At 35.3% G+C, this 15,303-nt stretch overlaps 2 protein-coding genes across 17 annotated transcripts in view; one reads left to right on the top strand and one right to left on the bottom strand.

Annotated features, from left to right (window-relative positions):
- The window catches only part of EIF4G3 (eukaryotic translation initiation factor 4 gamma 3), a 206,002-nt gene that overhangs the window by 79,384 nt on the left and 111,315 nt on the right, over positions 1-15,303 (top strand). The window lies entirely within an intron of this gene.
- On the bottom strand, positions 419-1,122 carry LOC116566603 (DNA-directed RNA polymerases I and III subunit RPAC2-like). The gene has a single exon (XM_032301201.1). It carries the CDS (start codon positions 1,032-1,034, stop codon positions 630-632), a length of 405 nt encoding a protein of 134 aa, XP_032157092.1. The 5' UTR covers positions 1,035-1,122; the 3' UTR covers positions 419-629.

Below are 15,303 nucleotides of genomic sequence, written 5' to 3'. Positions count from 1 at the left end.
TTTTTTTTTTTTTTTTTTTTTGAGACAATCTTGCTCTGTCACCTAGGCTGGAGTACCGTGGGACAATTTCAGCTCACTGCAGCCTCCACCTTTTGGGTTCAAGCAGTTCTCCTGCCTCGGCCTCACAAAGTTCTGGGATTACAGGTGTGAGCCACAGGGCCTGGCCTCAATCTCCATTTATTTTCACTCCATTGCACAGACGGTCATTATTTTACACCTCAGCTATTACAACTCTGCTTTCAGACTTACCTGGAAAAGTAAAGTGCATATTTCCCAGAAAACTTTTCCAAAGAAAATATTGCTTCTGGATGCCAGATGTCTGTTTAAGACCTAACATCTGTCTAAGACTAAGAAATAGTCAATTTAAGGGTCCAAGATCTAGGCTCCAAGAGTAGCCTTGAGACTCTTTCATCTTAGCTTTTTTTTTTTTTAAAAATAAAAGAAGGAATTTATTAGAAGAATGCAGAGGTTCTTGCAGAGATTCCAACAGCTGCAAGGGGTCAACAGCTAGAATCATGCCTTTCTGAAGGACAGAGTATGCTTTGATCACAAACTTCTAATTCTGAGTTCTGCACCATCAGGAAGAGAATATCCTAGAGGACAGTTCTCCTTGTATACTGCATAAGGAACTAGAATGTGGGTTCATTTCTGCTTGCTTTTTGATTCTTATAGTTCTTTATGCTGGCCTCAAACTTGTCAAGCACATGTTGGCAGACATTCATGAGCTCATTCAGGACTCTCTGAAATGGCTTAACAGCTGGAAGGGCACCTCGAGTCTGAATGCGTAAATTAATTTTGTTCCCTGAAGGATGGGTCGTAGTGTAACCACAAAATTCCACTTCCGGGTTCTTCTTGATCATGTAACGCAGAGAATTTCCTAGGATATGGTCCTCCTTGTGCAATACAAATTTCACACAGTATCTATCTGTTCCAGCTGGCTGGACCATTTCCAGGGCTGTCTTCCTCTCACCTTCAGCCATTGAGGTCTTCAATCCAGATATTTTTCTCTCCAGTTCCTGGTCCTCTTCCATCATGGAGGCGGTTTCCGGATCCTCAGGTGGTGCTAGCGTATCGGGGGCTCTGCCCCATAGCTCGAGGTGTGGAGGTGAAGCAGGAAGGAAGGCCTTAGCTTTGCTTTAATATTATTTTTTAATCTTTTTGCAAGTCTCCCACACCTGTTTGATGAGTTTTAATTCCTACATCGTTTCCTTGATGCTGTCTTCGTCCTAGACCACATTAAAGAACCTGCTCAATTCAATTAGTTGGGCGTGGTGCCCGCACCTGTAATCCTGGCTACTCAGGAGGCTGAGGCAGGAAAATTGCTTGAACCCCAGGAGGCAGAGGTTGCAGCAAGCTAAGATAGTGCCACTGCACTCCAGCCTGGGCAACAGAGTCAGACTCCACCTCAAAAAAAGAAAAATGTAATTTTTTTCAATTTATCAATATGACTGTATTCATAAGGTTTTCTATTCTGATAAGTCCTTAAACGTATAAATATAATTATGTCAATTTAAAATACTCATTATATTTTATGGATATTAATATGTATACATTTTACTTCTCCATCTTCTTTTACATCTCCACTATAAGTAAAGCTTTTATTTTTCTGTTACTTCCAGAAAACTTTTATTAAATGTTTGTTTACTCATTTCAGCAAATGTATAGATTGGTGTTGATGTTTTTACAGGATTTTTTTTTTGTCTTTTTTTTTAGGGTATCTGATGGTAACAAATCAGGTATATTTCAAATCACCACCTGGTAAAAAAAAATTTGTAGGTTCTTTTTTTGGTGGGTACAGGGTCTTGCTCTGTCACCCAGGCTAGAGTGCAGTGGCATAAACGTGGCTCACTGCCAGTTGACCTCCTGGTCTCAAGTAGTCTTCCCACCTCAGCCTCTTGAGTAGTTGGCACCACAGGTGCATGCCACCACACCCAGCTAACTTTTTGTAGAGACAGAATCTCGTCATGTTACTTAGGCTGGTCTTGAACTCCTGGCCTTAAGCAGTCCTCCTGCCTTGGCCTTCCAAAGTGCTGGAGTTACAGGCATGAGCCACCATGCTTGGCCTGACCTGTTGATTTTAATAATATTAGCTGTCACTGATTAAATGCTTGCTATTTATCAGACACTGTGGTAAATTATTTAACCCTCACAACAACTCTGTTATCCTTGCTTTACAGAAGAGGAGAATGAGGCATGGAGGAGATAATTCAAATTTCAACTGTACAATCCATACTCATAGCCACACCTTTATAATATTGCCTCTCAAATTAAGCTAGATATCCTGTAAACAAATCTTAGACCTCAGAGTTCAAAAGTTAAAGTCATTTAAAATAGCCCTTGCTAAAGTAAGATATTTTTATATTAAAGATGAATATAATATTTACATAAAGCTACAGCAGGATAAACAGGTAGATGATAACAAGGGATACAAAGTCAAATGTGCTCACCCTGAATAACTAGTAAGGGACAGCAAAAAGCACAGAATGTATCATTCCCAGTTCATTAGTTAATACCTCTTCCCAAGTTTCTACTGATTCCAGAATTCATGCATGTAACCTAGGTATCACCTTAATACTCATGTGGTGTTGAAGAAATAAAATAGGCTTGGTGCTGTGGCTCACACCTATAATCCCAGCACTTTGCAAGGCCAAGGTGGGAAGATCACTTGAGGCCCAGAGTTTGTGACCAGCCAGGGCAACAGAGAAACCCTGTCTCTACAAAAAATTTAAAAATTAACCAGGTGTGGTGGCACATGCTTGTAGTCCCAGATACTCAGGAATCTGGGACAGAAAGATTGTGTGAGCCCAGAAGTTTGAGGCTGCAGTGTACTATGTTGATGCCACTGTACTCCAACTTGGAAAGCATAGCAAGACCCTGTTGCTAGAAAGTATAGAAATAAAAATACAAGTCATTATTTATGTGATAGCATTCAGTATTCGATCAGATCAATAACATCCAAAAATTATTAGGGCTTTTGTAACATAATACCACCATTAATAGTTGTCATTCGTTAAGCAGGTACTTACTGAATCCCAGACTATCATAATTTATTTTAGTTTTTAACAGAATTCAAATAAGATTTGAGTGACATTTAAAATGTTTAAATACATATACCTGATGATGAAGAGAAAAACTCCTTTGACATGATATTATACATTGATGTTCCATAAATTCTATACATCACATTGTAAGTCATGAATAACTCCTAAAACATGACTTTTCTAATATCTTACAGATAAATTTTACTCTAATTTTAAAGCCATACCAAGGTGTAAAACAGCATGTATAGTATGAATAAGGGAGAAACTTCTATGCACATTCACATGTATAATGCACACATGTATGTGCTTGTATATACACCAATGTTTTCTGAGGATAAGTAGGAAATACTTAATGATTTTCTCTGGGGAGATTGACCTAGGAGCAGGATGGGAAAGAGAAGACTTTTTCAGTTTTTCCTCATTTGTTGTGAATTTTTTTTCATATTGATTATTTTTGTCATAATTAAAGCCAGAAGCAAGTTTGATTATAAATTTAGCAGTTACATGTGTCTTGGGTCCCATTGAAATAGTAATTTTCAGCTGGATGCCGTGGCTCATGCCTATAATCCCAGCACTTTGGGGGACCAGGGTGCGGATCACCTGAGGTCAGGAGTTTGAGACCAGCCTGGCCAACATGGCAAAATCCCATCTCTATTAAAAATATAAAAGATAGCCAGGTGTGGTGGTGCAGATAGTCCCAGCTACACAGGAGACTGAGGCAGGAGAATTTCTCGAACCGGGGAGGCTGAGGTTGCAGTGAGTCGAGATCTTGCCACTGCATGCACTCCAGCCTGGGCGACAGAGTAAGACTCCATTTCAAAAAAAAAAAGAAAAAAAGAAACAACTCTCTCCTATCATAGATTGTCAAATTTCAAAAGGTACCTAACAGTTCGCTTTGAATGATTTCTAATATTCTTTAAGACTTGTAGTCCTCACTTGTTATTAATATCAGTTATTCTTCAGTAATATAAATGCAGAGAATGGAAATATTTCTTAAGAATTTATTTTTTGTGTTAATTCTGTTACCATTTGTTTCATGTTTTCACTTAGAGTGCAGAAAAATTCCAGTTTTTTGGATATAAGATTTAGTATTTTTCAATTCGACAAACATCAGCAAATAAAGTTAAAATGATGCTGACAGTTTTTTCTTTAAATTTCAAAAACAGACTGTAGATCTTCTTTAAAATTTTATGTTAAAATGTGTTATAATTAGAATACCTTTTTGACTGCCTATTCTCCATATTTTGGGACACATTAGAGAAGAATATTCAAATTGGGAACTGTCATGGAAAAGCAAGAAATATGAATGGCTTAACCCTAAGTTCTTATGATGAGCCAAAAGAGGTGTGATAAATCCATGCTTCACTATTTTTGGTACAAAATCCAGAATTAAATTGATTACTGGATTGATTTTATTTGTTTGGCAATGCTAATTTGCATCTATCATGTGACAGGCCCTTTTCTGACCTCTCGAACTGCAGAGATGAATGAGGCAAAGTCCCTTTCTACCAAGAACTTCATGATTTTATGGAGAGACAAATATAAATACTGGGATGGGTAAGCTGAAGAGAGGAGGGAGTAAGCGATGGTCCCCGTTAGAGTGTTTTTTTTATTATTCTTAGTGGCTCCCTCATATTAAGGTTAGAGCAGATTTCTCTGTGCTTTGCAGTCTGGTAATGTAGATTCACTGATGGTCAGATGGAAAGTGGAGTTTTTTCCATCTAGATTTACATATTCAAGGCAATGAGCTATAGCATTTTATTTAGAGATGAAGAGTATTGAATAGATGGAAAGGCAACTATGTGTTATAGCCTCTTTCCTAATTAAATTACATATTTGTGTTGTAATGATTGACTTTTTTTGCATCTGTACTAGATTTACCTTGAATTAAATTGCAGTCTTTTTTGATGATTGTAGAAGTGCCACAGAAGTGTCTTATTAAAATGCAAAAGTGCCTAAGTCTGCAAACAGAGCAGTAAATTGTAAGACAGAGGCCTAGAAAATATGCCAGTGGTCTCATTGGAGTCATCTTTGTTCTCAGTGTTGACAGTTGCTTAATGGACTGTCCTCCACTGAACTTTTTGGAGCAAACCTTCTACTTAAGAGTCACTTTGCCATTTTATTTGTCTAATGACATACTATGCTGTTGGGGCAACAAACTGTACATCCTCTCCTGCTACAAAAGTAAAAGACAGCTTTAACCAAGATAAAAATGAAGTTGAAATTCAGGCAAGAAAGTATAGGATAAGGCAGACTTGAAAGGCCGGGTGTTGAGTTGGGAAGGGTTTTGAAGTTAGATCTGTTCAGTTCTAGCTCCAACCTTTACTCTCTGTAAAGGGGAAACTTAATCTCTGTCTTCAGTTTCCTCATCTCTGAAATGGGTATTCTAATACTACCTGCTTAACACAAAGAGATTTCACCAGTATTGTTTTTCTAGAGAGATGTTAACTTTGGCTTTAATTTTTATTGCAGGTCATTTATTCATTAACAGATCTTCAGTGAACATTCACTATGGGCCAGGCACTGTATTGGTTGTTGGGTAGATTGAAGAGACCAATAAAATACGATCCTAATACTCAAAGAACTCATACCCTAATAATTATTCTTAGCTTGTATCCAAGTCTTTGAATGTATAGAGTAGCATGGACGATACTAAGTGGTGGTACTAAGTGGGTTGGTAAAAATTTTAAAACTGTAGAGCAGTAAATGGGCCTGATGTTGACCAAAAGGTAGAAGCTAAATTTCTAACTTTGCTATGTGTCAGGAACCGGAGAAGCACATGTTCTTAAAGAGGTCGACCTTGAAACTAGCACTGGTTTCATTCTCATGCAAGTGAATCTACATCAAAATTTTTAGATTTAAGTGACACTTTGATAGGTATTTGAGATATCAAAAAAAATTAGGAGTTTAGTCAAGAGAAATAGGTATTTGAAACAGGATAGAGGTCTTCAGATTCTAAGAAGTATGTCCAGTAACTAGGAACAGCAGGACTTGGAGACTTACAAGAATACAGGCCTTAAAAAACTTTTCAAAAAGAGTTTATATCAGACAATACCAATACCAAATGCTGCAAAAATATTTGAGTGTATTGGTGAATTAAAAGGATGTTGAATTTGTGATAAGGTTGTCATTTGCTACTCTGAGAGAAGTTCCATCACCTAAGCAGATATAAGCATCAAAGATTGGGAGAAAGAATAGTGAAATCAAGAAAACAAAGATACAGGAGTGCCCATTGCAGGGCAGAAGCCTGGGGATGTCAAAATATACACTGGACCTGCTGAAGCATGATGAGAAAAGCAGAAGCAGGTGCACATTTTCTTCTGTTTTTCATGCCACTTTGGAACAGGGCCCAAACATTTAGCTAAGCTGGGGCTTTTAGGCTGTATACTTAAATGAGCATTATCTCCTCACCTGGCAATATCAGAAGCTGGAGTATAATGACAAAAAAATGAATTCAACAGTATTCTTCTAGTTTAGCATATATGGCTTTGGAATCACCAGCTCATATCTTGATATAATTTGAGGGTCTGGTATCTAATCTCTGGTACAGATGTCTCACATTGAAATCCTTTGACATCATCCATGACCTTGAAATCATGGTTTAGAATCCAACAGCTGTTCTTTCAGAATGGTCAAGACTGAGGTCAGTTTATATAATGAGGCACACTGTTAAGCTTATACACCACTTCAATGCTGCATTCAGATTAATGGTTTCTATTGAGCCACTTCTCTTTGCCTAACTTGCATCAGTAGCGTAATTACCTTAGTTACTTTAGTTTTATAATATCTTCATATTACAAGTCCACTACGTTTTAATTCTACATCAAATTTTATTGGCTTTTTTTTTGCTTTTGCTTTTTCATTTACAAATAACATATAGAATTGTTCTGTGCACAAAAGAGACATTTGATCAATGGAAAAATTAGGAGATTGGTTTTTTTGTTATAAATATGGTATATTTATGGTTTCATTTGTATTAACAATTTTCCTATAAATGTTTATATCACATAATTCATTCTTAGCATTTTCAAAACACCCAAATGTAATTTATACATAACTTTTATAAACACTTCTATTATATAAAATAATTATTCCTGTTCAAATGAGTCAGATACGTTGTTTGGAGGAGCAACGGAGAGGCAGACTGTTACTAAAATATATTTCAGCAGAAAAGGCTTTAAAAACAATATTGGGACTTTAGCGTTCTCTGTAAATTGATGGTCCTGAAACAGTGTTTCCAGAGAATTACCAAAGAGAGTTGGTATAAAAATCCTAAAGGTCCAGGACTCAGGATAATGGGAGGAAAAAAATCCAAGCTCTCGGTGGAAGTTTTGGTCAGAATAGTAGATGAAACAAAGAGTACAGTGAGAATCAGGTAGCTTCTGATCATTAAGAAAGTGTACCATATGTGTTACTGGAATTTTTAAGCCTCTTTCTCTTAGAATTCTATCAGTTCTTATTACAAGGTAGATTAATCCAAGAAAGTCATTCCAACTTCCTGTTCTTGGCAGTAGGAATTACCTTTCTTCCTTAAAAACAGAAAAAAGCCTGATAAATTATACTATTCTATTCTCTCTTCTATGCAATCACTAGTCATAATGTGATAATAATTTTCAGTTTTTATTTTGCCCTTTCTGGTTACTTTTGTGCCACAATTATGTCTTATTAATAGGCCATATCGCATATCTTTTTTTTTTTTTTTTGAGATGGAGTTTCACTCTTGTTACCCAGGCTGGAGTGCAATGGCGCGATCTCGGCTCACCGCAACCTCCGCCTCCTGGGTTCAGGCAATTCTCCTGCCTCAGCCTCCTGAGTAACTGGGATTACAGGCACGCGCCACCATGCCCAGCTAATTTTTTGTATTTTTAGTAGAGACGGGGTTTCACCGTGTTGACCAGGATGGTCTCGATCTCTTGACCTCGTGATCCACCCGCCTCGGCCTCCCAAAGTGCTGGGATTACAGGCTTGAGCCACCGCGCCCGGCCCATATCGCATATCTTTACTAATAAAAAAGAATATAAATAAAATGTTAATTCAAATTTTAAGCAATTTGAATTAATATATTTTGAATTAATATATTTTATTATAAATATGATATAGATAAAAATATGTATAATATATAATTTATGTATTTTTAAAATATTTTATTAAAATATATAAAATATATCTAATATATATTACATATATTAATTATATGTAATGTTACATATAATTAATATATATTATATATAATATAAATAAAATATATAAAAATATAAAATATATTTTAATAAATATATTAATATATTTAACATTAAAATAATATAGTTTTATATACATTATAAAATAATATATATAATATAAATAAAAATATTCAATTCAAAATATATACAAATTGCTTGAAAATTTACAGGAAATTTTCTACTTGAAATATATGATTTTAATACAAAAATTAGCTGGGCATGGTGGCGTGTGCCTGTAGTCCCAGCTACTCGGGAGGCTGAGGCAGGAGAATTGCTTGAACCCGGGAGACGGAGGTTGCAGTGAGCCGAGATTGTGCCACTGCAATCCAGGCAGGTGCCTGGTGACAGAGTGAGACTCTGTCTCAAGAAAAAAAAAAAAGAAATATATGATTTTAAAAATAAATGGCCTATTTTAACTAATCTTAGTATCATGATACTGAAATAACATGTAATTAAAACTTTATTAAATGTCACTATTTATCAATTTTATTTGTGCAGTAAAATAATTTATTTCCAGAAGTCATCACAGCAGAAAATAACATTCTGACTTTGCTGTCTTTAGCCTACAGCATTACAGTAGGAAATAACATTTTGATTTTCTTCTCCATAAAAGGGTTTTTAAAAAATAATATTGCTTTATGATTCTTAAAATTCATAGAGTAAAATAGCAACCCATTGCTGAGCAGAAATATGCCAGCTCATAAGCTTTGTGGATGCTGTGTCTAATTTACTTTATAATATATAATAAAGGGAAGAGAAAAAAAGACTTTTCCTTGCTTTAATTTCATATTAGTTAAAATGGATATTTTCTTTCATTATTTTTTCTTTTTATATTGTTTTTGAAGTTAGCATATATTGATTACAGAAAATTCAATATAAACTGATAATAATAAGAAAAATTTGGGGTCAGGCTTAGTGGCTCACACCTATAATCCCAGCACTATGGCAGGCCAAGGTGGGTGTATTGCTTGAGCCCAGGAGTTCAAGACCAGCGTGAGCAACATAGCAAAACCCTGTCTCTATGAAAAATACAAAAATTAGCCAGGTGGCGTTTACCTGTACTTTACTCGGGCGGCTGAGGTGGGAGGATCACCTGTACCAGGGAGGTTGAGAATGGAGTGAGCTGTGATCCTGCAACTGTTCTTCAGCCTGGGTGACAAAGTGAAACCCTGTCTGAAAGAAAAAAACTAAATAAATGTTCAGTTTTGTCTTGGCAGAAAGGAAATCAAAAGACAATATTTATAAGGTTACTCTATCTGTAGGGTTAAAGAGAAAACAAAGCATCTAATAGAAGATTGGATTAAGGATAAAAATAGGAAATTCACAGAAAAGAAAGGACCACCAAAAACAAAAAAAGGAAAAAATGCTTAACCTCATTAATGACTGTAGAAATATCACTTTGAAGCTATTAGTTTGCCAAATATAATATAAAGTACTTGTGAGACTGGAGAAAATCCATCACACATTTATTTGTAAGAGGAATATGAGTAACTTTGTGGAACTAAATCTGACAATATATATATTTGGAAATAAAATTACTAGTATAGTCTGGGTACAATGGCTCACACCTATAATCCCAGCTACTCAGGAGGCTGAGGCAGAGGAGGATGACTTGAGCCCAGGAGTTCAAGACCAGCCTGGGCAACAGGGTGAGAACCTGCCTCTTATCAACAATTTAAAAAGTGCTAGTAGATAAGGATATATTTTAAAGTTTTCATGGTAAGAAAAATAGCAAAGTAGTAAGATTTTTCAAAAGAAATATTGCATACTGATAGCTGTATAATGTCTAGGAGCTAGGAGGGATTTTCTTAATAAAGTGAAAGTAAAGCATGTTGAAGAATAACTCATATAGTTATGACCGCATTTTCTGTTTAAAATAAACCTGTGGCTAGGTGCAGTGGCTCATGCCTGTAATTCCAGCCCTTTGGGAGGCTAAGACTGAATGCCTGCTTGAGGCCAGGAGTTTGAGACTAGCCTAGACAACATAGGGAGACCCCCGTCTCTATAAAAAATAAAAATAAAAATTAGCGAAGTGTGCTGGCTCATGACTGTGGTCCCAGCTATTTAAGAGGCCAAAGCAGAAGGGCTGCTTGAGGCTGGGAATTCAAGAGTGTAGTGAACTGTGACTGTGCCAGTATACTCCACCCTGAGCCACAGAGAAAACCTGTCTAAAAAATAAATAACATAAACTGGTATATAGAGTTGTGATTATTTGTGTGAGCCTGGATGGCGTAGAAGACTATATCAAATGCAAAGTGCTAAGGTAAGGTTCACCTCAAGCAAGTAGAATTGGCTACTTTGGAGAGAGGGATAATTACCTTTATTTGTTTCAATGGACACATTTGTTATTTAAAAAACAAAAAGTAAAAGATAAAAAGCAACAGAAATTAGGAGGAGGAAAGAAATCCCTTGGAATCCCACTACTTAGATGTACAGATTATATATTTATCTTCATAAATGGAAAAATACTGTATATGTATTTTTAAAACCTTTTAAAAACAGTATGTCAAAGAAATGTTTTTATGTCTGTAAACTATATATTTTGATAGGTGTGTAATAAATATATGGATATGCTAATGTTTTAGTTACTTCAGAAACCACCCAGAAAACTAATACTTCTGTTGAGGTATAGTTGACATAAGGTTAATGTACACATAAAATATTTGATCACTTTTAACAGCAACATACTCCATATAAGCCATAACTATAATCATATCACCCCAAAGTTATCTTATGCATATTTTGTAAATCCCTCCCTCCTGCACTACTACCCTCATTTTCATCGCCAGGCAAGCACCTATCTGGTTTTTGTCGCTACAGATTAGTTTGCATTTTAGAAATCTTATATGAATGAAAGCATGAACTCTATTTTGTCTGACTTCTTTCTTTTTTGAGATAGAGTCTCACTCTGTCACCTAGGTTGGAGTGCTGTGGCATGATCAGAGCCCACTGCAGCCTTGACCTCCCAGGTTCAACACATCCTCCAGCCTCCCAAGTAGCTGAGAGGACAACAGGCATGCACTACAATATCTGGCTAATTTTTTTTTTTTTTTTTGTAGAGACAGTTTTGTCATGTTGCCCTGGCTGATCTCAAACTCCCGGGCTCAAGCAATTGACCTACCTTGACCTCCCAAGGTGCTGCGATTAAAGGCATGAGTCACCATGCCCAGCCTGACTGGCTTCTTTCATTCAGCATGTTTTATATGTTGTTGAGTATGTTAGGAGCTCATTTTTAAAAATTGCTGAGTATGAATTTACCACAGTTTGTCTATTTGTTAACCTATTGATAGACATTTTGGCTGTTTCCAGTTTGGGACTGTTACAAATGAAGTTGCTGTGAGCACCTGTGTACAGGTCTTTGTATGGAAATACGCTGTCATTTTTCTTGGGTAAATAAGTATAAATGGCTGGGTTATATGTAGGTATATATTGGTTTTTAAGAAATTTAAGTCATTTACCATTTTATATTTCCACCAGTAATATCTGAAAATTTCAGGCTATCTTGTTTCTGGTAAATCTCCTTCGAACCACTTCTATAAATATGTTGTGAATAATAATGAGAATTGATCGAATGGAGTCTCTGTTTTTTTCTATTGATCTGGTTGTCTTTTCTTGATGCTTATACCACACTGTCATGATAGAGAAGCTTTGTAATGTCTTGAAATCAGATAGTATTAAGCCCTCCAACTTCATTCTTTTTCAAAGTTGTTTTCACCTTTCTAGGTCCTTTGTTTTTCTAGATTCATTTTATAATCAGTTTTTTCTATATTTTTTCCCTGCCAAAAAAAGGCAGTTGAAATTTTATTTGATTTACATTAACATTATAGACAGAATTAACATCTTGCAATATTGAGCCTTCTGACCCATGAACATGGTATATTTTGCATTTTTAAAAGTATTCCTTAATTCTCTCAATAATGGTTTGGAGTTTCTAGTGTACAGGTTTTTTGTATCTTTTGTCAAATTTATATCTTTAGATGCACTTGTACATAGTATTTTTTCTTTGATATTGTGTTCGTTACTATATATGGAATTAAAAGATATAATAGATTTTCATATATCAGTTTGATGTCCTGCAACCTTGCTAAGTACACTTCCTAGTCTTGTTAGAATTTTTGTAGAGATTCCTTTGGATTTTTCTATGTGGATAATCATGTTGTCTGAACAAAGACAAATTTACTTCATTTCCAACTGGATGTACCCTTTATTTCTTTTTCTTGACTTAACTGTACTAGCTGGAAACTTTAATACAATGTTGAATAGAAGTGGTAAAAGTCAACATTGTGTTGTTCCAATCTCAGGGAGGAATCATTCAGTTTTACACCTTTAAGTATGATGTTAACTGTCATTTTTTTATTATCTAGGTGAGGGATTTATTTTTTATTCCAAGATTGCTGAGAAATCATTTTAGTCAAGAATATAGATTAGATTTTATCAATTGCTTTTCCTGCATTTGTTAGTAAATCATATGGTTTTCTTTTTTTTATTAATTCTTATTAGAAAATACTTGACATTTGAATATTAAACCAAACTGCTTTCCTGGAATAAAACTGAGCCATGACATTTTTTTCTTTTCCTGTAATGTTGAATTTTACTTGCTAAAATTTTGTTTAGTGTTTTTTTTTTTTTTGTGTGTGTGTGTGTGTGTGTTGTTTTGTTTTTTGTTTTTTTACATTTAAATTTATAAGGGATGTTCGCCTGTAGTTTTCTGGTAATTGTCATGTTTTGGTATCTGGGTAATGCACACCTCAAATGATGAGTTAGTGACTTTTCTCCTGGGAAAGTTGGTGTAAAATTGATGTTGTTTCTTCCTCAAGTATTTGGTAGAATTCAGCAGTGACACCATGAAAAAAATATGACCCTTAATGAGGAGAAAAATCAATTGAAACTCATAACTGACATAATTAGAATTAGCAGACAAAATCATTAAATAGTTATTAGATTCAGTTACTATAAGTGTATTTCATATATTCAAAAAGTAGAGATAAGGAATCGACATAACTGGAAATCACAGAATTGGTAGAAACAGTGAACAGCAAACTAGTAAGGACCTAGGAGACTGGATAGCACAGTTAACCAACTTGATTTAATTGACTGAATATTCGAAAAGTAGATACACATTCTTTCCAAATGCAAATTGAAGATTTACCAAGATAGACCATATTGTGGTTCATAAAATGAGTCTTAATAACTTTAAAAGGATTTAAGTTGGAAATCAATGAGAAAAATATCTCTGGAAAAATCCCCTGTATGCTCAGAAACTGACACACTTTTAAATAACTCAGAGGTCAAAGAAGAAATCAGAAAATGAAATTATAAAATATTTTGAACTGAATGAAAATGAAAATCCACTCAACATATATCACATTTTGTGGATTTCTTATATTCATTTTCTATTGCTGTTATAAAAAAATCACCATATATACAGTGGCTTAAAATAATACATATTAATTGTCTTACAGTTTTGGAGGTCAGAATTCCAAAATGGATTTCATTTGGGCTAAAAATCAAGGGATCAGCAGGTCTGTGCCTCCTCTGGAGACTTTCTGGAAGAATCTATTCCCTTGTCTTTTTTTCTCTGCTAGAAACTGCTTGCATTCCTTGGCTGTGTCCCCTTCCTCCATCTTCAATGCCAGCAGCATAGCATCTTCAAATCTCTCTCTGTTTCTCCTACCTCCCTTTTTTGCTCGTAATGAACCTTTCTATTACATTGGATACACTGGGTTAATCCAGGATAATAGTCTCCTCATCACAAGACCCTTTATTTTATCACATTTGTAAAGTCAGTTTTGCCAGGCAAGGTTACATATTCAAAGGCTAAAAGCATTAAGACATTGGCATCTTTGGTGCGCTCCATTATTCTGCCTACCACACTGCTAAAGCAGTACATAGATGGAAATTTACATCACTAACTGCAACTATTAGAAAAGAGGAAAATTATCTAATTGTTGACCTCTGTTAGCTTTCATGTTAAGAAATTTTTAAAAGAAAACAAACCCAGAGAAAGTAGAAGAAAAGAAATAATACAAATAGGAAATAAATGAAACAGATAGCAATATAACAGTAGGGAAAATGTTTATAAAACCAAAAGGTGGTTATTGAGGATATAAATAAAATTACTAACCCTGAATTTGACTTTTACTTTGATATTTAATGTTAAAGTTAGAAGCAAAAAAATTTAAATTGTGTTATAGATACATGGTTTTGTTGTTTTTAGAGACAGGGTCTTGCTGTCTCACACAGGCTGGGGTACAGTAATACGATCATATAACCTTCAACTCTTGGGCTCAAGCAATCCTCCTGCCTCACCCTCCTAAGCAGGTAGGACTATAGGCACATGCCACTATACCCAGCTAATTAAAAATTTTTTTTCATAGAGATGGTGTCTCACTATGTTGTTCAGGCTAGTCTTGGAACTCCTGGCCTTGAGCAATTCACCCACCTTGTCCCCCCAAAGTGAAATGGCTGGTTTTGATAGAATTTAAGTCTAGTTTCCTCATTTTATTATACTGTTTTGTTTCCAGTGCTAAGGCCTCAGCAAACTAACTCACATAATTCAAGCTCTTTGTGAAGCGGTCATAGAGCAGAAAGATTTTGATGTAGAATGGGAAGCCTAATTACCAAGTCAACAAACATTTCAAATAACAACCCTTGAGAAGATGCCCAAAAAGCACCAGACCTAACGACTCTCTAGTGTTTCTTTTGGTTGACATCTTTCAGTGACTCATCATTCTTACATATTCCGTCACCATTGTTATTCTTTTTAGGTTATTTATATCTTCATTGTAAAGTGTATCCTTCTCTTACCTGGGTTTCTTCTTTGTGCCACCTTAGTTTCTTAGATAAATCATCACATTTTCCTACATCCCCCTGAGGATCTGTGAAAAAAGAAAAGGTGGTGAGGGGGGACAGATTAGGATTCACAGCCTATAGGAACTCTAGAGGGACAAAATTCTTGCATATTACAATGATTTAGTGCTAAATTGTAGGATCTCAAAACTTGGTAAAAGGTAAGTAAAAATTGTCAATGTAAGTCAAGA

Source organism: Sapajus apella, unplaced genomic scaffold (genome assembly GCF_009761245.1).
Source record: "Sapajus apella isolate SASKATOON/1434 unplaced genomic scaffold, GSC_monkey_1.0 scaffold43, whole genome shotgun sequence".
Lineage (NCBI taxonomy): Eukaryota > Metazoa > Chordata > Mammalia > Primates > Cebidae > Sapajus > Sapajus apella.
This window is presented reverse-complemented; position numbering and strand designations above follow the sequence as displayed.